This window comes from Gopherus evgoodei, chromosome 11, assembly GCF_007399415.2.
Source record: "Gopherus evgoodei ecotype Sinaloan lineage chromosome 11, rGopEvg1_v1.p, whole genome shotgun sequence".
In the NCBI taxonomy this organism is placed as follows: Eukaryota; Metazoa; Chordata; order Testudines; family Testudinidae; genus Gopherus; species Gopherus evgoodei.
Genome location: NC_044332.1, coordinates 57,911,424 through 57,937,419, shown reverse-complemented (window position 1 = coordinate 57,937,419; position 25,996 = coordinate 57,911,424). Strand labels below are relative to the sequence as shown.

Sequence of the window (25,996 nt, the reverse complement as noted above, 5' to 3'; positions counted from 1 at the left end):
TAGATAACTGTGGGCATCTGAACATTTCTTAAAGGAACACCATTCCCCAGGGATATATCCAAAATGGCAGTGTCAGATGGAGAAAAGTGGAGTGGGCCTAACTGGATTTTTCACACATACCCAAGCAGCCCAAGGATAGAGAAGATCTTCCTAGTGACTCTCATATCCTAGATATAACGTAGTCCCAGTCACTGTTCTTCTGCAGTAACCTCTGTGGGTCAAGAGTTGGGAATGGGGTACCAAAATCCAAGGAATATAAGCTCTCCACCAATCCTTGCTCAAGCAGATTCATGGCACCCAACTGCAGAGTGCTTCCACCTTCATCAAATCAGAGCCAAATCATCATCAGCATTGGTCAGCCTGGTGATGAGACAGCGTACACAGCAGTAAGGAGTTAACTTGGCTCTTGTTGTTAAAGACAGGGTCAAGATTTGTCCCTATTGTGGACTAGATTATTTCTACTATCAGTAAGAGGAATTGGGGTGCCTAAAGAGCTATATCTGCCCTTCAGTTTTCACCCACAGCCCCCACTGAAATTGATGAAACTGACTCAGGGCAGTGTATAGCCCTGAGTGAAGAGTTTAGACCCCCCAAGTACAGCATTCATTATTATTCTGCTGTTGCTCAGAAAATGCAGGCCTAATGTTTATGATGATGGATCCCCAAATGGGGCATGGTTTAATGAAAGTGGGAGGATTTAGCAAAGTGCATAAATTCTTTGTATGCTACTGTCTGAAACAGACTGATCCTGAGCCAGTCTAGTGAGCATAAGTTACAGCTGGCTTTTGCTGGAATAGTTTATGCTCTTGACCCTCCTCAGTTGTGTAGCCAGTAGGGAGTTGTCAGGCTACATGTGTTTTTAAACTTCTTTCAGCTAAACCAGAGATCCAAAGGCAAAATACACCACTCAAGGATATCATATGGAGTTGTGATACTCCCTGGAGGGCTTGGGTCCATAAACTAATGAATGGATTACATTGAGTCATAAATGTAGTATTTTCATCCATGACAGATATAATCTTGAGCCTGTATTTTTTATGTTACTTAACTCTTTGAGGACATAATGTGTGACGGAACAGATATGGATAGAAATTTTGTATAAAGCATATTGCAATAAATGTCAGTCAAGTATGCTTTATTCCTCAACTGTACATGTTTTGAGAAGTTAACAGGCACAGCTGGGATATAAGAAATGGAAATGTTGTACATATTTCTTGGTCATAGATATACCCTTTCTCCCTCTCCCCCCTTCATTAGATCCCCAGCTACGCTTTTGTAATCATCTCTTAGAAATAGTCAAGTTGCCTGTTTCCATCTGCGCCTGGCCAGTGGTGGCAACCTTCTTTTTTCTGATATGGACTTTTCTTCTGGACTTCACGATTATTATCCACACCATTAGCACATCAATATTACACTACTGCAATGTGTGCTACATGGGGGCACACGAGCAGAAACAGTAGCTGGTAGAAAGCAGTAACCTGCTGAATAATCATTGTATCTGGCAGGAAATACACGGTGTCCATGCTCTGGGATCTCTATTGGCTACCTATTGTTTTCCACACAAATTTAAATTTTTTACCTATAAAACCCTAAATGTCCTGGGACTTGCCTACCTGAAAAATCAGTTTTCATACCCATAGTGCTGTACTGCCAGAATAGCAATTACCAGAGGTGTTTAAGTTCAGCTCAGAGGGGCTGGAGACCCCTCTGTGTAAAAGAGAGGGAAATGATAGCACAGCACTCGCTGTCAGGGCTCCCTCAACTTTGGAACATATTTCCTCTCCTGGTGTGGAATAGCCTGGATCTGTTGAGTTTTAGCACGTGCTGCACAGACCAGCCATTTGCTAGGGCTCTTGGGGAGGTCTGAGAGTATGGGTGGGATGGGCATAGGGATAGATTGGGCGGCTTTGAATTACTGGCTAGTTGAGTTGATTTAATTTTGTTTGTAGGTGGGAGAAAGGTTTTGCTACTGGATTATTCCTATGGCAATTATCATTCTAAACAATTGTTTGGATCCTAACGCTGTAGATCGTGTCTTTTTCATATTTGACTAGATGCTATTGTTTCCTGTGAGGACGAGGTAGAGATGTATCTGTTTTGTGAAGGAGATGGAACTGGTGGTGCTGTCAGCTCTACTTTAACTCCTGGAAACCCATTTGGTTTCGATGGGACAGCTGGAATGAGGCACATGCCATAAACTAAAGAACTTTGTCCATGCTTAGCCATATGGATTAAACACTAGCCACATTGGGCCTGGCTAGCCTAAACTTCAAAGATATTAACATTGTCCACAATCAGATCCAGCAAAAGAGAGGAGAATGGAAGTTCTCTAGGAAGCATTCAGAGATACACAAAATCTTCCAATTGAGCACTTATATTTTAAGGGCAAAACTTGGTCTTTAGAGCATTTTAAAAGGTTTTAAGGGGGAAAACTGGGTGGAATTATTTCAGATATTAAACTGTGTTCCGTAAAGTAGAGTAATGTTATTTTTTAAAATGCCATTCCAGTTAAATCAAAGAGCTGGCATGTGTACACAAGGTCTGTGTTTGGTAGTTTTTTCCTTTTGTCATAAACCTTGTTGATTTAAAAAGTGAACAAAGATGAATTAGGTGGTAAATATATTCATGCAATCATTTTCATTAATAAGACATTATAAATAATAGAGAGAAGGTTTTAAGTGTATAATTTTCTGTAACACAATTGAGATTTTTTCCACATCTTCAGCAGTAAGTTAATTAGAATCACCTGCATTTTCTTGGGCGGACACCAAATGGATTGCAAACAAAAACAGATTAAAATAGCTGTAGCTCATGGCATACAGATGACAAGATTCACAAAGAGGACAATCAGGCAATGAAAACCTCCTTTCTTTCAAACATTTTTAAAGGAAATTCAGCTCCTGTGATTCCTCTGTAAAAAGATGTTTGTAAGTATTTCACTGAAAGACTAGAATGGCTTTGTTTCTGATCCCATGATGAGTGAAAGAAATGTTTAAGAAAGATCACTTTACAGAGAGATTCAGAATGAAATGTGATGACTGTGAGTCAAGCCAAGCCAAAAATTACAGCTCAGAATTAAAGGGGATGGACGTGGCTTGGGAATCTATTTTCCCACATTCCTCAATCTCAATCATCCCAGCCAATGTTTAAGAGAAAATGCAGTGGAAAACAATGAGGTCACTTTGTTTAGCTACAAAAAAACAAGGATAAAAGGATGGCAAGAATATGTATTAGTGGCAACTGCATTTTTACAGTCAACTTACTGCATGCTTGATGTAACTTTGATGACATATTCTAAACAAATATCTTCAAAGTTTAGTTTTCTGTTTGTCACAGTGAACCTTCTGAATAAGTCTTGCTGTTCCTGTACTAAAATGACAAACTTCTTGGACACTAAAAACAGTACTGTACAATTGAGGGGAAGATTAAGCAAACTTGATTTAGATATTTAACTGTAATGCTTTATGATGATGAGCTGAGTCCTAGTTAAATTGCACTCATATTTTGTACTGTTGTCAGGACCGGCGCTAGAGTTTTTCGCGCCCTAGGCACACGGCCATTTCACCACCCCGCGAGCCGCTCCCGTGGCTCTGGTGGAGCTGCCGCAGCCATTTCTGCAGAGGGTCTGTTGGTCCGCGGCTCCAGTGGAGCTGCCACAGCCGTGCCTGCTGCAGCTCCACCAGAGCCACGTACCAACGGACCCTTCACAGGCACGACTGTGGTAGGTCCACCGGAGCCGCCTGCCACCCCCCCGGCAAAATGCTGCCCTCCCAAAATCCTGGCGCCCTAGGCGATTGCCTAGTTCTCCTCAATGGAAGCGCCGGCCCTGACTGTTGTTGATCTTATTCCATTGTACAAATATGTCTAAATAAACAATCTGCCACCAGTGATATGAAAAGGAACAAAGTAAATTACATGACACTTTTATGGACTGAAACACAAAAATGCATCAGTTCAAAGGAAAAGAATATTGACAAGATTATTGAAATGGTATAGATTGCATTCAAAATCTTCATTACTTAATTCAGGTATTGCAATCATTCCCATTCGAGGATGTTTCATTTATTGGGTTTCCTACCTTGATTTTTAAACATGAAGCAAGAGATTTGGCTGGCACTGTTGGTAGTAAGCAAGGGGTCTATAAAGAGAGGAAGAGAAGGGAGAATTATCTGGAACCAGAAAATGAAAGCTTTCAAAAGTTTAAAGTTTATTAAATATTTCAAAAGTATATGTGCTAGTGTGTGCATGGTGGGAAGAGAGGAGGCACAAGCTAAAAACGGTTAAAATCCAGATCCAGACACCTGAGTTTTCTGTCGCAGATAAGTCAAAGTTTTGGAACAATTTCTCCAGTGTCTGAAATACAAAGAGTTCTTAATCAGATTTTGATTTCCTTTTGTTGCACCTTTTATTTATCACTGCAAGGAAAATCTGACTCTCTCTTCATGTTGGAATGCTACTATATCTCTCTGATCACATCACACAACATTGATAAAATACAAAATCATTTTCCACACTTATATGTCTTTCAAGCAGAGTGACAAAGGCTTGTCTCATTTCCTGAAGTGTTTCACCAAACCCGCACACCAAGATCTACCTTTGGAATGCCTAGATGGCCAATTGTTGTTGGGTTGTTTGGGGTTTTTCTTTGTTTGTTTGTTTTGTTTGTATTTTTAATGTGAAATTTTCCAGGAGCTTGCATGATCTGTGTCAGCTATAGGATTGGGCCTATAAGGTAGCCCTAAGTGGACACAAAGGTGCTGTAAAGCAGTATGACCATTCCACTTCCCAAGAAAGTCCCCTGGCATAGAGTCCCTGGTCAGTTTGGTCCTATACAGAGAATCAGAAGGCTGCTATGAAGTAAGGAAGCTCAGAAAAATGTAGAGTTTGAAATTCAGAAACTGAACATCTTTATTCAAATGTCAAAAGTCAACATGAAGGATGTCTATTTTCATGTAGATACTCATCTTCCCCACAGAAAATGTCCTCAGTTCCTGGAAGGTCAGAAACACGTCCAGTTCAGAGTCCTTCCCTTTGGACTGGCAACAAAATCCAGTGTATTCACAAAGGTTTTCTATGTGGTGATATCCCTAATGAGATGTCATGGCTACGCAGTCTTCCTATACTAACAGGTTGTTCCAACCACAAGGTCAGGTCAGCAACTTTGTTCCTGCTCCATCTTTTAACAGTGTAGGGTATCAATGCAGAGGGAGCCCAGGCTGGAAAAGAGCTAATTCCCTGAGACAACCAGCAGGAGGGGAAGATTAAGCAGTCTAGTGAGCATAAGTTACAGCTGGCTTTTGCGGAATAGTTTATGCTCTAGATTCCAGAAAGGGCTAGTCAAGACCTTTTCACTAGTGGTCAATCCTACACCTCAATGGGACCTCAATCTCATCATGTCAGTAGTAACCAAATCACAATATGAACCTTTGGCCACATGCTGTATGACACAGCTTTCCATGAATGTTGCATTTTTAGTTGCTATTACTTTGGCCAGAAGGGTAAGTGAGATGGGAGTGCTGGGAGCTGAGAGCTGAGCCACCATTTTTCACAAGAAGAAGAAGAAGATGTCCCTTCCCTTTCATCCTAAATTCCTCCTTAAGGTAATTTCTGAATTCCATGTCGATCAACCTATCCGCTTACCTGGTTTCTTCCCAAAACTGCATGTTTCCACTGAAGAGTAAAGACTTAGTTCCCTGGATGACAGACATGCCTTGGCATTCTATTTGCAATCAACCAAACCAATCAGAAAGTCACCAGGAATGTTTCTTGCTATAGCAGAAGGGTCATGAGGATAAGCAATATCTTCTCAGAGAAACTCAGAATGCATTTTTGGTTGCATCATAACGTGCTATATTGCTCCCCCAGATGGGGTAAGGGCACACTGGATGAGATCACAGGCTGCTTCTGCAGCATCTCTGCTGTATGTATGCAGAGCAACTACCTGGAGTTTCATTCACACATTCACAAAACATTACGTGCTAAGTCAGGCCTCTACTGTAGATGTAGCTGTGGGGACTGCAGTTCTTCAAGCATCTTTGTTACCAGCAACTCCGCACCCCCTCCAATCTGAATACTCCTTGTCAGTCACCCACATGTGAAATATATTTTGAGACCAGCATTCAAAGAACAGATGGAAGTTCTCTGAGATGTGTGGCCCCTACCTGTACTTCACTACCCACCCTCTGTCCCCTCTGCTTCGGATCCTATTGGATTTGTGGTAAGAAGAGGAACTGGAGAGATGTTGGCCAGCATTACATCTTATTCCCAGTTGTGCAGCCCAATGGACACCTGTTAAGAATCTGTGGACTCAGGTGTGCATGCATACCCACATATGGAATACACATAGCAACCACCCATCTTGAACAACTTCCAGTTACAGATAAGTAACCTCCATTTTTAGTTGCTAGAAAGCTTGTTTAGATTGATAGAGTCTTGAAGTGTTTGCTGGCAAGGCAAACAGCTGGTATGTCAGGGAACTGATACACAGCTTAGCAACTGCAAAACTCCCTCTTTCTGAGGAAAAGAAGGTAACACAGTGGCTCACAGTTGTGGTAGTCCTGTGCGGTACATCACAAATACGACAAATGCTTGATTACATAATAATTCTTTAGTTTTGAAACATATTTTCTTTCTGTTTATCAGGAAGCATAACAGGCTCTTTTGAAATACAAGATTTTTACCCTGAACATAGCTGATTTTAAATGAAAGTACTGCCCAAGGGATGCCTTTCGTCAAGTTTACATTTTACTTTGTTATACCCAGTACGATGCTTCTTTTCATATAACTACAAACAGGTCTCAATAGCAGATCTATTTCAGTAAATAGTTATTGTTAAAAGTTTTGAGTGCTCACGTATAGAAAATTATCAAACACTCAGTAATAAAATATAACGGATTTTAAAACCTAGAAAAAGTGTATAAAAATAACTATTGAAGCAATTGAATGAAACTCACAAAATATTAAGATTTAAGATAACAGATAAGATCTAATTGATACTAAGATAATGAGTTGCACCCACACTTTGTGCTATGATCTTAAAACTCAAGCACAATAAGAGGTTTCATTGGTGTGAGATGGAGCAGGATCTTAACCAGTGGATAGATAAGGTATTATGACAACTCCTGTATTAGGGAGGGGGTAAACTAGCTCAGAAAAGATAAGAACTTCTTCAGACATTTGCCTATTTCTATTATCGAATCCAAACTGAGTAATTTAGAAGTTCTGAAATATTTGAATTATATTTATATCCCCTGTAGTATTTCTTTATTCCTAATGCTCTTCTATACTTCCAGGTTCCAGCTGGGACTGCCCCTGAAAGTGCAACAATAATGCAAGAAAGGCCATTTTTGCAATATTTCCAGCTCAGCTAGAAATAAAGAGCACCAGAAATGTTCTTTTGAGCTCTTCAATCCACTTATACAAAGTAGTTCATATAACTTTGATGATGTTTATGTATCTGACTCCAACCTGTATCCTGTTCCCTTTTAGATTTGCATTTTATTAATACTAGTGTATCCTAACCTAGAACATATGACTGCTTTTAACAAGAGCATTGTTATATTCTGTCCATATTCTGGTAGCTAAATGAGTAAACTCTGGAATCAGACCTTATCCACATTTTTTTTTGAAAGCTTATAAGATTTATGGTGGGAATAGCTTGGGACAGCTGCATTCTTTCCAGTGAGTTTTGACCACCATTTGGTCTGATAATACCTAATTGTGTGCCCATCCTATTCTAAGCTTCTTCAAAAAATACTTGTTACCCTCTGGGAAAAAGACCAGTTATTTTTCTCAATGATAAACACCATTTTGAAACACAAGAAGGTCAGCACATGATTAACAAATAGTCCGACTTCAATACAATTAATATTTTTTTTCTGAATTGTTCTTTACCATGACACTTTAATGCCAGCACCAGATAGGACACTTTGAAAATATTTTTGTTTCATCTTGTTCACTAAGTATTTATAGCCTGCCATGAAGAAACACTGACAGCAGAGCAGTGATGTTTTTATTCTTGATAAAGGTGCCCTTAAAAGTGATTTTCTTTGAAAACTTCTTCACAGAATCAGAACATAAGAAAGTTCTCTTTTTAAAAAAATATTGCACTTGGCCTAATTGGATTTTCAAAATAAGTAGTTTCTAATCCAGCTAGGATAATGTGGTAATGAAAAGGATGTCCAGATCCACCAATTTACATTGGTTTGGCTTAGTTTAACCTTTAAAGTTCTTGGAGCAGAAAGCTGATGACATGTGAACACACTATAATTGGTGTAATATTCGCAGTTTTTTCTCTGTCTGCCATATTGTTTGTCCAGATGAAATGCTAATCAGACCTTGTTATAACATTTTTTCCCATATCTGGACCTTAGCATCCAAAATATGGGTGTTAGCATGAAAACCTCCAAGCTTAGTTACCAGCTTGGACCTGGTAAAGCTGCCACCAGCCAGGAATTATGCAGTGCCTATCTCACTGTGGTCTCCCCAAAACCTTCCCTGGGGGACCCCCAGACTCAGATGCCTTGAGTCCTACAGCAAAGGGAAATAACCCCCTCCCCTTGTTTCCTGGTTTCTTCTTCTCAGGCTCCCCTCCCTGGACGACCCTAGGATATTCCCTGCTTCCAGTCCTGGAAACACAAGTCCTGAGAGAGCTAATCTCTCTCCCCCACTCACCCAGAGGGTATGCAAAGTCAGGCTTAGTAAATCTAACACAAAGAGATTTTCCCCCGACTTCTTCCTCCCACCAATTCCCTGGTGAGCTGCAGACACAATTCTCTGGAGTCCCCACTAAAGAAAAACTCCAACAGGTCTTAAAAAGAAAGCTTTATAAAAAGAAAGAAAAATACATTAAAAATAGTCTCTGTATAAGGTGAAAATATACAGGGTCAATTGCTTAAGGAAAAAAAGTGAATAAACAGCCTTATCCAAAAAGAATACAATTTAACACATTCCAGCAACTACACACATGTAAATACAAAAAAAACAATATAAACCTATTGCTTACTATCCTTGTACTTACAACTTGGAAACAGAAGATTAGAAAGCCAGGAGATAGAAAAATCACTCTCAGAGCCGAGAGGGTCAGACCCAAGACAAAGGACAAAGAACTCACACACAAACTTCCCTCCACCCAGATTTGAAAAAGTCTTGTTTCCTGATTGGTCCTCTGGTCAGGTGCTTCAGGTTACTGGTGTTACCCCTTTACAGGTAAAAGAACATTAACCCTTAGCTATCTGTTTATGACAGACCTACTTTCTGATCCAAGTAAATTTATAACAGTAATAATTTACTTATATGTTCCAGATCATTTTGCAAGATGTAATGTCCTCCAGTTCACTACAGAGGTTGTCATTTTCACTTGATTCAGATAATTTAAATAGCATGATACCAAGGGGGCTAAACTCTTCCAAATCGGTGCTGCTAATGTGAGAGATTATTATCATACACAGAGCTCTATATGTGGCTTTCACATGCTCTTATCCCATATCCAGAAGGCTTGAGAACTGAGGGCTTGTCTACATCAGAAAGTTGCAGCGCTGGTGAGGGAGTTACAGCGCTGCAACTTTGAAGGTGTACACATCTGCAGGGCATCACCAGCGCTGCAACTCCCTGTTTGCAGCGCTGGCCGTACTCCCGTTTTGTCTCGGGTGTAGAGGATCCAGCGCTGGTGATCCAGCGCTGGTAATCCAATGTAGACACTTACCAGCGCTTTTCTTGACCTCCGTGGAAGGAGGAAGCCTCTGGTAATCAAGCTGGTCTCACTTTCCCGGTTTGCTCTCTCGGTCCCGGAACCCCGAGCAAGCAGGTCTCCTTCCCTGCGGTTTGCAGGGTGGTTCGGGGAACGCGAGAGCAAACCGCGGCGAAGCTGGTCTCCTTTCCCGGTTTGCTCTCTCGTTCCCCGAACCGCCGAGCAAGCGGTTCTCCTTCCCTGCGGTTTGCAGGGTGGCTCCGGGAACGCGAGAGCAAACCGCGGCGAAGCTGGTCTCCTTCCCCGGTTTGCTCTCTCGTTCCCGGAACCCCGAGCAAGCAGGTCTCCTTCCCTGCGGTTTGCTGGGTGGCTCCGGGAACGCGAGAGCAAACCGCGGCGAAGCTGGTCGCCTTTCCCGGTTTGCTCTCGCGTTCCCGGAACCCCCCTTGAAGCCGCCCAACAGCGCTGCAGTGTGGCCACATCTAACACCACTTGCAGCGCTGGTTGCTGTAAGTGTGGCCACTCTGCAGCGCTGGCCCTATACAGCTGTACTAATACAGCTGTAACAACCAGCGCTGCAAAAGTTTAGATGTAGACATGGCCTGAGTCATGCTAGATTCAAATGGAAGTTAAAGTTTCTTTGTTTTTCTCCTTTACATTCTGGTTTAGATCAACTCGCTATGCAGGTTAGTGTGATGCAATTCTCAATCGATGACCACAAGAGTTCCACATTCCTAAACTGGGGACTAACTACGCTTCCAAGAAGAGAGAGAGATTGTTGAGTTTTAAGATAGAGTTACATTACTTAAACATTTTAGTAACTTCCATTTGTTCATATGTTACGTATCCTGTACATAGATAGTTTCCAAGTGTTCTTGACTACTGATTCCTTTTTGATTTCTCTGAGATAAACTTTATCTTTAGCCCTCTATAACCAAAGGAGATCTTCCTGATATGAACCATAATTTTCAGTATTAGATTGCAGAGCTCCCACTGGTAAAGGGCAGATAATGAAATGGACTGACAAAAGGCATATATAACCGATATATATTATGGAATTATTATTTGTTTTTCAAATAAATTGGTCAAGATAAACTGAAGCAAGATATATCTGCAGCAATATTTAAAACAAACAAACATGTAAGCAATTCAACTCAGTTAAGTTAACAAATGTGAGGCCGCTTACTGAACAGGAAGCATGAGAGTAACCTTCAATTACACTGTTCTACAGCCAAAATGCTTCTGAAATAAATGTAGTCCAACTTTACTAATTCTGGGTCACTGAGAATGAAAATGATGCTTAAAATTGTTGATTGGCTCTAGTTTTCAAGATATGCTATTGAGTCAGTATATACGACCCTTGACTTGGGAATGGCAGAGGATAAGTGAGTTATCAAGGGAAGGGATCTCAATTTAAACCAGAAATGACTAAAATACATCTTTGACTGGATCTGTGAATAAATCTATGACTGGGTTTGGACAGTGCTTGCTTTTTAGGAAAAACAATGAATGATGCAATCTGAAGCTGGTATTGCATCATACATGATATGAATTGCATCATGTTATTCCTAGAAGTCATGGATGATGCAATCATAACGAAGCTTACATCACTCTGCTGAACAAATTGCCCTCTATCAGCTCTAGAAATCATACAGTGTCGTACTCTCTTATTTGTCAGTGTTTGATTTTGCAAAGGGACACATTTCTGTTTAGCCAAAGTGAGCAGAGGTGCCTCGTACTTGTGTGAACAGTGCAGATAATTTCTGCTATGTTTGTGGTGAAGTGACTTTTGCATCACAAAAGCGCAGTATAACCACTATGGTTAAGAAAGCCTATCACCTTTCTTTTGGCTGCAAAATTGGAGATCAGGACAAGAAGTGGGCCCCACACATATGCTGCAAGACTTGTGCAACAAATCTTCACCAGTGGTTGAACAGGAAAAGGAAGTCTATGGCTTTTGCAGTGCCAATGATTTGGAGAGAGCCAACAGATCATACCAGCAATTGTTACTTCTGCATGGTGCCTCCAGTTGGGAAAGGTGTGTCAAAGAAGAAAAAGTGGACTGTGCATTATCCAAACGTTCCATCAGCTATACGCCCAGTATCTCATGGAGAAGGACTGCCGGTTCCTGATGCACCAGAATCATTCTCACTTGAGTCAGACGAGGAAGAGGAAGAGGATGAAATTTCTGGTCCTGAACCATCAATGTCACAGGATCCACATTTTCTCCCATCCTCCTCCTCTGAACCACACCTCATAACACAAGGTGAACTGAATGACCTTGTCAGGGATTTGGAACTACCCAAGAGTAAGGCAGAGCTGTTGGGCTCCAGACTACAACAGTGGAATCTCCTGGCAGGCTATCAGGGCAAATGGAGCCCATCAATGCTTGCAGACTATTGCTGGACAGTGACAAGAGATGCTCCATTTCATGAATACAAGAGACAAGCCAAGAAGCGCCGAGTAGACACTGAATAGGACTAAACTATGTACAGAATAGTTTTTTGCCTTTTGTTTCATAATAAATTTTATTTATATAACCCTTTTGCTGATTTTTAAGTGTTACATAAACAGGACAGGTGAAATATTATCATGTAAAACAACCATAAACACATGAAAAGACCTAGGTTTACAATTTATGATTAAAACTCTACTATCTACACAATAGACATAGACATAAAATGTAAAAACTTAAATATCTGAGAAACAGTAGCCAATCAGTTGTTTTAATTGTAATATTTGAATTTAGCACATCAAAATACATAATAAATATCACATTTTATCTCTGAAGCAGACTACTTCTCAAAAATTGTAGACCAGTGTTATCAGATCAGTATGGTAACCTGGATATAAAGCATCCCAAAGCACCTTTCAGAAATAGTAAAAATTAAATTGTACGAGACTGATACAACTGGAACAGCTTCAGACAAATCTTGTTTTGCTTAGGAAATCTCTGTCATAATATGCCTGCTATACTTCAGTTCTCAAGCTGCTAAAAATATATTGAATTTGTGTATCAATGTATAAGAAACTTTGGGAACAGATGGGTTCAGAATGTCTGCAATGTATGTGAGTTTATATGTGGGCAAGGGTTGAAAAATATGAAGGATATTGAAGGTAATGTCATTTTACCTTTGGAGTTCTTACTATGCTTGTATGCTTATTATTAATATTATAGTAATAAATGGTTAGTAATATTTAATATTTGTATACAGTTTGTTGCTTTGACAATGTTTATGATGTCAAATATTAAATAAAGGGATGAGTACTGCTGCCAACCGCTGAAAACTTTTTCTGCCTTTCTAAACAAACTATAGTCAAATCTTTTGGAAGTTTAAGAAAAATCAGATTCTTGCCAACAGTACTACCCAATTTCCCTCAACATACAGAAAGCATCAGTAGAGCACTTCTTCCTTTCCACCGTTCTCCTTTACCCATTTCTTACATGCATAGATAGGTCTTTTTGAACAGGACTGAGGCCCTGTTATCCATTTGCAAACTCAAGGGTGAAATTCTGCCACCTTTGAAGCCAATGGGAGTTTTGCTACTGACTTTTGTGGGGACATTTCTACCAAAAATCTCAGTTTCAAGGGCCCAGTCCTAAAATACACTCACATCATCTGGAGTAAACAAGCTGCCCATTCTCCATTTGGCAGCAGTAGGATTCCCTGTAATCCCTCCTCTTTTATCTTGTTGACCTGTTATTTTTAAATTTCAAATCATTTCTGAATTTTGGTCAGTCCTGCAGTGTAGTGTATAAGTTATAAGTTGTAATATGAGCTGTTTTTTTAAAAAAAATTACTTTCAATGATAGCTTTCAAAGCAGAATTTAGTTTACTACTTAGGAGGAATGCTGAATCTGTCTTGGGCTGTACCACATGCTAATTAATGTAGGCTTTTTCTGTAGAAAAAGTCAGCCTTCTTATAAAACAATGTGGGTAAGATTTGTGTTCCAAGTGACTAATAGCTTCTACAACTCTATTATGGAGCATTGGATCTCCAGTAAACCTCTGTCTGCATCATGCTGATCTGTGACTTTTACATTTCAAATGGCATTATACGATTTAATGTTTTAAATTTTGGAGCATGCAGATTTCTTCCTCTGTTTTCATGAGAATGGCAGTTCTCATGGGAATGGAGAGGTAGGTTCTTGTGTGCATTAGCATGTTCCCGCAATGTGCATTGGGATGTAAGTTTAAGAGTGTCTTTTTTTAATTTTAAAAGGGTATATCAGCAGACCCTGCTATAGGAGATAGTTTCCTCCAAAAGATGTTACCTGATCAGATTTAAGGGTGAAATGGGACTCCCAAGGTGTCCTTGAAAACACTCTTCATTATCTGCAATAAAATTTCCAGGGCTTTAAGTCATCAAACTCAATCAACTTAGTACAAAACAAAGCCATAGTAAAACACTTTGTAAATAACATAAACATCTCTCTAAAATGCATACATAATCTTACATGTCATGGTTGCATGGCAATAATCTCACTGAATACATGCAATATCAGAAATGCAATTCACAACCTTCAGCTCAAAAAGTCTGTGTCTCTACCTGCGAAGTTCCGTTAGCCCAGCTACTATAAGTAGTTAATATACACTTGCACAAATTTAATTTTACATCTTGTAGAAGGTATTTGTACATGAAAACACAAGTTAATACTTATGCTACTCTTTTTCAAGCTAATTGAAATATCTCTACCTTTACCGTAAACCTGTGAGAGAATTACTACAACATTATAATGAAGTATTTGGGGTTCTATTGAGTTAACCTACAGTTTTGTTTTTCTGTGTTGCTTTAATCAGCCAGGAGATGTCATATAATTCTGGTCTTTGTCAGGTGGTTTATTATCTAATAGTTCACTGTACTATTCTTCCCCATATTTGCTAGGACATTTATGTTTTCTTGACTGTCATCTTAAATAAAATACTCACATGAGCCAATATGAAATATGTTTTCCTTTTTCAGGTCTGGATGTCGATGGAATATACAGAGTTAGCGGCAATCTGGCAACAATACAGAAGTTACGATTTGTTGTCAATCAGGGTAAGTGATTCCTTCACCCTGGTAATATTTTGTTTGGTACATAACTGTCTCAGATGACAATATTTCAGAATCTGCTATACAATAGTGGCACAGAATGATGAGTTGCATTTTGGGGAATGATAGGAAAGGTGGAAAGATACAGCAAACAACCAAAGAAGTAGGTAGGGTTAGGAGACAGAAAAGAAAAATAAAACACCAGAAAATAAAGGGAAAAGTAGTAGGGAGAAGGGAGATGAGAAGGAGAATGAAAGAGAAAATGACAGAAAAAAGTGAAGAAATTAAACAAAATAACAAGAATGAGGGAAGCATGTAAATCAGAGAAACAGAGTAAGCAAAGGTATAAAAAAGGAAGAGTGAAAGTAAACTGAATATTGAATGTGAAACAATAGCTGGAAGAAGTAGTGCAAGAATAAAAAAAGTCATGAAACAAAGCAAGATCAGAGGAATATATAAAACATAGGTGCTGAAAAAGAAGAAAAACAGAAACAAGAACTGGGGATAAATTCTGGTTCCACCGAAGTCAATGAGAGGTCTACCATTGACTTCAATGGGATCAGAATTTGACCCTGCAAAATGAGGGATGATGAACAGTAAAATGAGCAAATGAGAACCAGAAAAATAGTCAATATTCAAATTAAATTTTATATTAAAGTTGTATTGGTTTTTCACAAATATTACCCAAATCAATCCTGCATCCATCAATAGATAATATGTTACAGGTGTGGAAGTCAATATAGGCAGCTAGTAAACAAATACGTCCCAAAGCCACTCAGTGTTGAACACTTTACTGTTCTCGGCAAGGGTTAAGCATACAGCATTGCCATTTATATAAAGGAACTGATAAACATCACTGACCATGAGTCTCTAGGCAATGTATCAGAGACAGCTAAAATAAAGCATCTCAAGTATGAAGTAAAATCTCATACATTAAGGATTCCAAAAGAGATTTATTAGTAAATTAACCAGTTCTAAATTCTAAGCTGCTATAATTCTTCCTTCTTGTGATTGCTTTTGTTGAACAAAATTGCCTAAAGACTGTTGTTAGAATAGCAACTTGTTTATAGGGAATCAGATGATGTTCACACTCTGCAGAGTTGTGCTGAAGAGGTGGCTTCCTGGAACTCTAGTTTGGGGAGCTAAGCAACAAGTGCACTTGGAATCCTTCTTCTTGACCTTGCAAAAAAGTGGTTCTGTCCTACAGAGTTGTAGGAGAGAGTTGTGAGTTAACAGCTCGGCCTGCTGAGCACTCTCTTTGCTGCTTACAATCCAATAGGGCAAAATACATTGAGTGAATGCTGCTGGCTAACAGTTTATGAAGTATATTGTGCCCCACATCTGCACTGGGCCAATGAGCAGGTGGCTGAGATATTGTTGTCAAAGAATCCTCAGACACATTTCTGTGTTATTGAGCTAAGCTGTATCTCCTGGTTTGCAGTAGGAGTTACGGAAAATCATAAAAATGGCCTGCATACATGCATTTTGAGGCCGCTGGATTGCACTTAAGCAGCTATAATCAGGCTAAATCCTGTTTTGGACCCATCATGCCTACTTTTCCCCTGCTCCCTAGTGCTCGGTGTTTTGACGGCATAGAATTTCCTTCACATTGCTGAGCACTGTACATGTTTCTCCACACTGTGCAGAATCCTTTCTGCTCAGGTCCTGAGCATCAGGGCCAGATTTGGGGGGCAGGCCACCCAGGCAACCATGTAGGGTGGTGGGCTTAAAGGTGTGCTGGGCTTGGGGTGCTGTTTTTGTTAGCGACAAAATGGAAAATAGAATGTTTGAAGTAAAATGTTTCAAGTATTCCATATGTGGATTCATTTTTCACTAACTGCCTAGAATTGTCTGGACCTTTGTAGAATCTCATGGAACCTTCCAGACTTTCTGAGAACTACATTTTCCTTAAACCTCCTAGAATGTTGTCAGCCATGCCCTCATGGGTTGTAAAGGTGGGGATGGGGGGAGGGTAGTCAGTCAGTCTTATATGACAGGGATAAATCATGCATGCAAATTGTGCATCAAAGTAGTTAAATGGGCTACAAATGCAATAAAAATAAGTATTCAAAAGCTTAACAAATAGGATGGGGGTGCTGAAGGTGCTCCTTGCCTGGGGCACCATTTGGTCTAGGGCTGGTTCTGCTAAGCACTGAACTCTAGTATTTTGGATTTCCACACTTTTTTTAGCATAGCTTTCCAGCCTACAGGACTGAGCTCCTCTATATCTGCCCTCAGCCCCTAAGAGTATAGTTGAGCCTTATCCTGTGAGGTTCTGAGTGCCTTGCAGTGCCACTGGAGTCTTGGCTTTATAGACATCAATGACATAACTCCCATTGATTCTGACAGGGCCAGGATTTTACCCAATGAAGGGTGTAGACACTCTGCACTTTGTAGGAGTGGACCAAAGAGCTTTCACAATAGTAAAGATATTTTGTCATAATAGGAAATCGTCCACAGTTCACAACAGTTGTTGGCCTCTTAGCTCTAGCTTAGTGTTCACTAACTCAACACTTTTAAAAGATTTTATTGTTATTCTTAATTTAGGGTAGTAATAGGGAAGAGTTTTACTTTATTACTGTATTTTGAGACAGAATAGAAAACATCCTTGTTTTTCTTGAACTATTCAGGGCCACAGGTTGGACTTGCCTCCTATAAATGGAGGGTAGAAAGTTTTTTCTTATGTTATTTCATGTTTACACTTAACTTTGAAAATGTAAAATGCTATAAATGCTCTCATATAAGTGATTGGTATTATTAATATATTTCTGTTTCTCCCATCTCTAATTTTGGTACATGTTCACTCTCCTGTCATTCATTATGGATTCTAAAAATTTTGAAGCTCTGTAGCTGGCATATTTGTTTCTAAAGGATACATTAGAAATTCTTTGACTGTGAATACAACTACATGACATTATTTTGGAAAACTATATAGACCAAATTCATCCCTGTTGTAACTCCATTCAATTCAATCTAAGTGAAGGATGTCACCACTTTGAAAGTGATGGAATTTCACCAGGGATGAATTTAGCCCAGTATCTTTAGATAAAACTGAACTGCCAAATTCATCCTCAACCAAGCTATGGCAGAGCTTTGTATGTATATGTGTGTGTGTAAATATAAGTGTGTGTGTGTCAGAGTTTTCAAATCACATATTTTACTGTGCAAGCTCTAGTCAGATAGCAGTTCAATTTCTCCCATTTCTGGAGTAGTTTCAGCTTTTCATTCCCTGGTCTTTCTTCTAACATAAAGTGCTGTGAGAGATAAAGAGCCTCTTTTTTTCTTTCCAATCATGGCTCTAAATTGCACTTTTTATTTTATTTTTTTGGTGGGCACTCTTGCACATGCAAATCAGGTAATTAGATGCACAATTATCTAAGTTACATATGCAGATTGAGGCTTTTCTCTATTTCAAAGGCTGCCCATGCAAAATTTGCTAGTTTGAAAATGTGGTCTATAGCATCCCAAGGCAAAAATCTTTATTGTTTGTTTATTGTTTATTTAGAAATTTATTTTGGTGCCTATTGGCAAGTGTCTGGATGTTTTACATTTATGAAAACAATCAATAGTTTCTGTATTAAAGCACTCAAGACTGGCTGGACTTCAGCATTTATCATCTTAAATTTTCTAAAGACACAGTGTCAGTTTCCAGGTTTTTTATCTTCCTTGAACTTGTTTTGCACTTTCCCAAGCTATAAGTAGTGGCCATATGACTGACAACTGGACATAAAATCCATCAGAACCCAGTGTATGAATGCCTGGCATGTGTGGACATAAGCAATATAGGGCGACTTTGTGGAATTTTACAGAATTCATTCAAATGCAAATTTGACTGTAGAGAGGAAGGATGTTTGCCCAACAAGAGAGGGATGCCAAGCATAGTAGTCCACATGGAAGAGACCACAAAGATGGGAATGAGTCAAAGTGAAAGTCTGGCTTGAAAGGAGGGTTAAAGTAATGTGAGAGTCAGCAAAAGAAAATGGGAGAAAATACGTGTAGTGAAAGCCTCATAGGTGAGGATATGGAGTTTGAATTTGTTATGGAAGCCAACTGAAACTCAGTGGTTCAATCTGAGCTTGGTTGTTCATTTGAAAAGGTACAAACTAATGCAGATTGTAATCAGAATTAACTTGTGACTTAGCAGTGTGAAGCAAAACTAGATCCTTCATGTAATGTGTGTATATCACTGCCAGGCAGTGATGGCAGAAATAAGAACATGCAATGATATATTGAAGGTCTGGAAATAAAATGGATCAGCTTGAAGTATGAATTCTTTGTTGAACTGTAGGTTAATACTGATGTCATCCCTTCTATTTCTCCAGAGACATGCTTCCTGATTCTGCCCGCCCCCGCCCCCCCCCATTTACAACTATTTTACACTTGTGTGAGTGGATAATCAGGCCAATAGTTTTCATTTCATTATAGTTTGATTGTGTAACATACTGCTTCTGCCCCTCTGTTTCCAGGAGAAATAACAGGAATAAGAGCATTCCCTATCTTTATTCACTTCCTAAAATCTTTGCTCAACACTATCAGAAGAATGGAAAAATAAATCTTCCATAAAAATATTAGATCTGTCCATCCAGACATTAGCTCACTCAAAGCTACATTACTGCTCAAGTTTCAATCTAAAGTAGAAGGGTTGATGCTGTGAAACTGGTCAGAAAGCTAAAGCACTTAGCTCCTATTTGGTAGCATAGAAATACTAGGAGGCCTTTCCTCTGGCCACTGTCAAATTTGAATACTTAAATGTGCAACTAATAGTACATTAGGGCCATTTTGACATTCTCTACTGAGAGCACACTCTGGAAACCTAACTTTTTATTAAGTAGTCAAAGGAAATTAATAGAAAAACGGTATCTCTAGATAACTGACAACATTTTATCTTTTCATCTATTTGTTGTGTTTCAAAGCCTTTGTTTATACAGTTGCCTTATCCTAGAGGTACAGATTGAGGTTTTCAAAGCGGCCTAAGGGACTTGGATGCCCAGTTCCCATTATAGCAGCTTTGAAAGTCTCAGCCATAGACCTGTTTAGGCCAGATCATGTTAGTCCTCACACAGGTGCACGCATGGGGATATGTCAGGGAATCTTTTTCATAGCCCTCTAGCAAGGGTTTCAAACCCTGCTGGCTCTCTTAATAGTGTGTGCCATGAGCTCAAAGAGTCTCTGATATCACTCTTTAAAGAATCAGTATTTTTGGTTTGTACGCCTAGGAAATGATTCAGACATAAGAAATTGCTTTCAAGGAGCAGGCCGTAACTTTATTAATTTAAGTGAAAAGAACCCTTCTCTGGTGCAGGGGACGAAGAGACAGACAGCTTTGCATTAGTCTGCATGAGACTTAAGTCAGTTGCCACCCTGACACTACACTGGGTTGCTGCCAGTGGCCTCCTGGGGTATTGTGCTTGGGTTTACCCCAAGAGCTAGCTCATGATAGACTCCCTGAATTGGACACTATCCCCACAGCGCAACACTATTTTATTTTTAATTTTAGCATCCTGCTAGCTTACTCCTGACTAATGAGCCCAACCTCTAGGCTGCTATGTGGAAGGTAAAAAACCTGCCAGACACTGGCCAGTCTAGTCCAATGGGTAAGTCCCTTCCCCACTCCAAAAAGACCAGTCCCACAATACACTCGGGACCCGAACAGGCAATTCAGAACAAATAAAGGAATGTGAGTTCACTCATCACAAGCTGACTGTGGACAGTGTAAAGATGAAAACTCACCTCACAGAATGAGCCCTGCGGTATCTAATCAACTTCCCCAGCCTCCTTCAAAAGAGCCAGTCACTATCCCAAAAATGGCTTAGTTCCACCTCCTGTGCGCACTCTCCATGTGCATATGAAAAAGTGTGGAGGATGGTAGTGTGATTTGTGTGTCATGTGCTGGAGTGGAGCATAGCCAGCCCCACCCCGAGGTACCAAAGGCCATTCAAGGTGTTCATCCCCTGCCAATCGATCAAAATCACACCCTGATGCTGACATGAGATGAGGAGGGGGAATGGGCACACTTTGTCTACATGCAGGGCCGGCTCTACAGTTTTCCCCGCCCCAAGCAGCGTGCTGAATTGCCGCTGCAGGCGGTGGGGGCAGTCCATGCGCCTTTAGGGCGGCAGGCACTTTTCCATGGCTGTAGCAATTCGGCCGCAGTTTCTATGTTTAGCTGAAGCCGCCCTGGATAGCTAAACATAGAAGCTGCCGCCGAATTGCCCTCACCGCGGAAATGAGCCTGCTGCCCTAAGGGCACACAGACTGCCCCCACCCTCCGCTGTGGCAATTCGGCACACTGCTTGGGGGCAAAACAACAGGAATTGCCGCCCCTTGCAGAATGCCGCCCCAAGCACCAGCTTGGAATGCTGGTGCCTGGAGCCGGCCCTGTCTACATGTTTCAGGGACTGATTCATATCTGCTCATAACCTGCTCATTTACAAATCGTGAAAGTGCTAGAATAGTGTGATATTCAGTAGTATACTTGACAGGGTTGTGGTTGTTGTTTTTTTGTTTGCTTTTTATTAATCCCTCTGTCTTCATTTTTTTCATGTAGTCTAAACCAGACAAATAGTATTTTAAATGATTTTTTATTTTGTTTATTTCATTTCTCTTCTGTAAGTATTTTGTTTCTGTGAAAATTTATTCAACTATAAGTACTAATCAACACTGCCCCCGAGGGCCATTTGAATTCCAAAAGTTGAACATGTGTTCAACCCTTATACAGGCAAAATGCTTGGGGGTTTATTTCTAAACACCAGTTGATTTTGGCATTCCCCTGCCCTCACTCCCCAAAAAAATCTGTATTGTTCATCTTTATTAAATAGTAGACTTTTTTGGTTTTAAAACAGATGGAATCAGTACTTAACAGTGTAAATTCATTATCATAGAAAAAATTCCAGGCCGCCTACTGTATTTTAAGTGCTTTAAATAGAATGAACTCAAGAGCAAAGCACGAACTCTGGTCTCTGTTGTTGTACTGTTAATATTTCAGTATCAAAAACTAGATGAAAGAAAAAATAGAGTGGGTGGGGACAGTAGAAAAAGCAAGCAATCTGACAATTGTCTATTTCATTATTAAATAAGTAATAGGAAGAAAGGGGAAAAGATCAGAAGAGGATTTTCAAATTCTATGGGTGTATTTTCTAATAAAAACAAACCCCAAATCCAGTCCTTTAATTGTTTCATTCGCTGAATTTATTTTTCTTTTATTATTGTCCCTTAAAGTTAGGTAATTCCTAAAGCTAAACAACAGAACAAACGATTTTATTTGTTTAGCCCATTGCATGAGGTTTTCTTTTTGTATGGAAAGCTGTTGATATTGCATCTTTTTTTGCTTTTGATTATCTTTGACCAATGATGTATTTTTTCCACTAAAAGCTGAAAAGATCACTTGTTCATAAACAGGCCAGACTATAACATCTTTCAGCACTTTGGAAACTTTCTGAGTCATCATTTTTCAGTATCATTGATTTAAGGAGCTAGAAGTTGCAAATACTATTGGTGACATAAAGATAGTCATAATTTTTCTTATTTTAGAAATGTTTTACAAATAGCACTTCTGGAGGGAAAGTTAACAGTAATCTGCGAACTGTGACCTAGACAATTTGTTGCTCTTGTAATGGCTTCAACCTTAGCATGAGGAACTCATCAGGGTTGTCCATTCTTCCTGCTACTTTTCATGTTGCCAGTTGAATCTCTGGCAGTTAAAATTTGGAAGCATCCAGACCCTGTGGGGATAGTCCAGTGGACTGTAGTAAGCAGGAGCACTAACTGGCAGTATATTGGTGATGCTATGGTCATTCTGAAGGATCCAGCCAACAAAGCTACTACATGTTTTTGATTATCTTTACCTTAGTTTTCTGGGAAAAGATAAACTGAAATAAGTCATACTGAAGGTGATGCCCATGTGCAGATGAGAGCGACATAAACAAATGTATGAACTCATAGCTGTTAGAATCCAGTCCAACCAGCTGAAATTGCTCACATGATTCAGAATAGTCTTTAATTTCACTGTCAAACCTATGAAAAATGAGACCTATGCTTTCAACATATATGCTAATCTATGTAAAAAGCAACAAAGAGTCCTGTGGCACCTTATAGACTAATAGAAGTATTGGAGCAGAGGCTTTTGTGGGTGAATACCCACTTTGTCTAATCTTTGCTAATCTATGTGAAATCTGTGCTGATCCCAGTCTAGTTATGACATAAAGTGTCCACCTCGCAGAAAGCATCACTACAGTTGGAAGTCATTGGCACGCTTGTTTCCACGCCCATTTAGTGTGGCAAGGAATGAATATATTATCTTGGAGACTAAATTACCATCCTCAATATGGGGTTAATATACATTGGTGTGCTCATAGGGCGAAGCTTACTCTGCCACACTTCCTATGCTGTACCTATTTTGTGGCTAGAGAGGAATTCAGTTTCTGGGACTGTCAAAGAAGCAGTTTTCATAAGCACTAAATTAACAAAAAATACAGCTATAAAGGGTTCATAATACCTCAAGGAAGCACTGTAATCCTATGCAATTGCATGTATGTTCAGGGAAACTAACCATAGAAATACAAATTTCAGTCTTTACTGGTTCATTCAGCAAACAAGGCAGCTCCTAATTTTCTTTATATTCAATCCTTTGTTTGCAAAATGCTTGCTACTTGCAGTTCAGGTGACCTTGGGTGCCATTATTTCTTTGGAATACCTTGTGTTAACTGTAAAACACAATTTATTATCCAAATATCAGTTACTGTGGTTTTAGGTCTTATGTACTATTTCAAGAAGAAAAAGAAATATGATTTTTATGGAGTTTAAATATTGCTGCAGAAAGCAGCATGTTTGTGATATGTATAAGAGAAAGGCCAAAGATATTGGAATTAGTAAAGTGAGCTAGATTAGAAAAGGTACATTTATTATTAAAACTATCATCTCAAGTTAACAGATATTATTTTGGTTAAAAAATTTAAATACTTCTTTTGTGATCCTACTACAAGAAAAAAAAACTCAAATATAGGTTCCAGAATTTTAAAAAAATCAAAATTTTAAACTACAAATATGTTAGTCAATTGTGAATATTTATTAACTAAATAATTTAATAATAAAGAAAATGCCTACTTGATTAATTGTTACAGAGTAAAAATTACAATAAAACTGTCTTGATCAGTGCTTTGCAGAAGCACCATTACTGTCTGTGCAGTTGTTTAACAAGGATTTAATTGGAAAGATAAGTGAATGCACATTTAAAAGTATTGTTAATTTGCTTTATAATCACCCCATCCCTCACAGTATTGACAGCACTAGGCACAAACCCCTTTCTCCTTTACAAGTATTATTTTCCATATGTGCACAATAAATTCTGAGGTCATAATTGGAATTTTTACGGATTCCAACATACCTACTATATTGAGTTTATAGGTGCAATATTCTCTTTCTAAAGATAACTCATTAGTGACATTATTAGTAAAATCACTGAACTTTTATTCACGTTTTTTTAAGGAATATCTGGCTCCCATTTATATTTTGCTGCAGTTTGAAAAGACCAATAGAAAACCTCATTGTCCTTTTCTTTTCCATGTGACACCATAATGCCAGTCTTGGAATTCAGAGAGCTTGAAGCTTATTGTTTTTTATTTGTGTTGATATTTATTGTTCTACAATGGTTTGGACAAGAGCAAGAATCGAATTGGCAAGTGAAGGTTTTGAACCATACGAGCATCTAGATCACCTTCAAACATCAGGACTCCTCAGCAGTATTACCATATCAGTTATCAAGAAGCCTGTGAGAGGAATAAAACAAGTGGAAACATTCTGAAGATATTTTCTCTGCTATTTTTGATCATGTTTTTGTACTATTAAAATAGTACAGATTTTAGGAACCTGTTGGAGCCTAATATCTGGAGCTGCTCTTATCAAGAAAAGAGAAACCTGCATTGATTCAGCTCTGCCTCTGTTGGCAGAGCCTTTGTAACTGACAGAGGATTGAAGTTGCCTTTGAAACTGGCTCATCAGGTCAGCACAAATGGGTTGGGTGTTTTTAAAGCAAGCATTTAGAAGAAGAAGAAGAAGCTACTTTTCACAGCTTTATTTTTTTTTAAATAAGAAAAAATAAAGTTCCGCTCAAAAACACCCAACTGTTTCCACTGACCCAACATATCCATTTCAAAGGCAGCTAGCAGCTTCAGTCCTCTGTCAGTTAACAAAGACTCTGCGGGCAGAGGCAGAGTGGCTTCAGTACAAGCTGCCAACTACCCGATAGCAGCTACAAACTTAAAGGTCCAATGGGATCCAAATGTCTGCAGTGTTTTACCAGTGTAGTAAGAATGCTTAAAAATGCAGAGGTGGAGAAGGAAAAATTCTCTTCCAAATAACTTTCTTCTTTTATGTGTTTTCCTTCTATTTTAGAAACATATATGGCAGCTAGTGTGGCCAGTAAGTTTCAGCTCATGCAAGTATAGTGAAACAGATTAGATTCCTCCTTTTATCCAATTCATGCATTTGAAGATAGCTTTTATAAAATAATTGATTATACCTTTCTCCTTTTTATCTAAACCTGGATTCTAAATTTAGAACTCAACCTCATGCACAAACAACTTGTTTTCAGATGAACCCGTGAGCCAACCTGCATTACTGAATATGGGCCTGATCGTGAATCTTTTACTTGCTTTGGCGAACATTTACTCATAAATAGTCCTTCTGGAAGTCAAGAGGTGTGAAGCCATTGTGTGTGTGTTAAAATTCACTTTTGAAATATCAGGCACTGCTTGATTTTTTGCTAGATGAAGAACCAAAATGTCTTGAAAGCATCAGAAAATAGTTATTCTTTTCTTTCACATTGTTCAGGCAAGAAAAGAAAAATAAAACAGACTGAAGTAATTCTCAGGAATAATTATAAAACAATTTGTTCTTGGGTTAAGACCTGCATGCCAAGTTGCAGCCAAGAACATCATTCTTCTATTTTTGCCAAGTTATAAAATCCTGAGAACAGAGGAATACAATGGAAAGGACAAATTGACCGTTAACTTCAACAGCACAGAAGTGATGTCTTAATGCCCTTGGTGTGCATATGTTGTTGATTAAGGGTATGGCTACACTTACAGTTTTGCAGCGCTGGTAGTTACAGCTGTGTTCGTACAGCTGTTTAGGGCCAGCGCTGCAGTGTGGCCACACTGACAGCTACCAGCGCTGCAGTGTGGCCACATTTGCAGCACTTGCAGTGCTGTTGGGAGTGGTGCACTGTGGGCAGCTATCCCAGCATTCAAGTGGCTGCAACGTGCTTTTCAAAAG

At 39.3% G+C, this 25,996-nt stretch overlaps 1 protein-coding gene across 5 annotated transcripts in view; it reads left to right on the top strand.

Annotated features, from left to right (window-relative positions):
* ARHGAP15 (Rho GTPase activating protein 15) overlaps positions 1–25,996 on the top strand; it is a 469,173-nt gene that overhangs the window by 311,948 nt on the left and 131,229 nt on the right. For all 5 annotated transcript variants that reach the window (XM_030580810.1, XM_030580811.1, XM_030580807.1 and 2 more), the window contains one exon: positions 14,654–14,731. In XM_030580810.1, the coding sequence (XP_030436670.1) occupies positions 14,654–14,731 (78 nt within the window). The remainder of the gene's footprint in view (positions 1–14,653; positions 14,732–25,996) is intronic.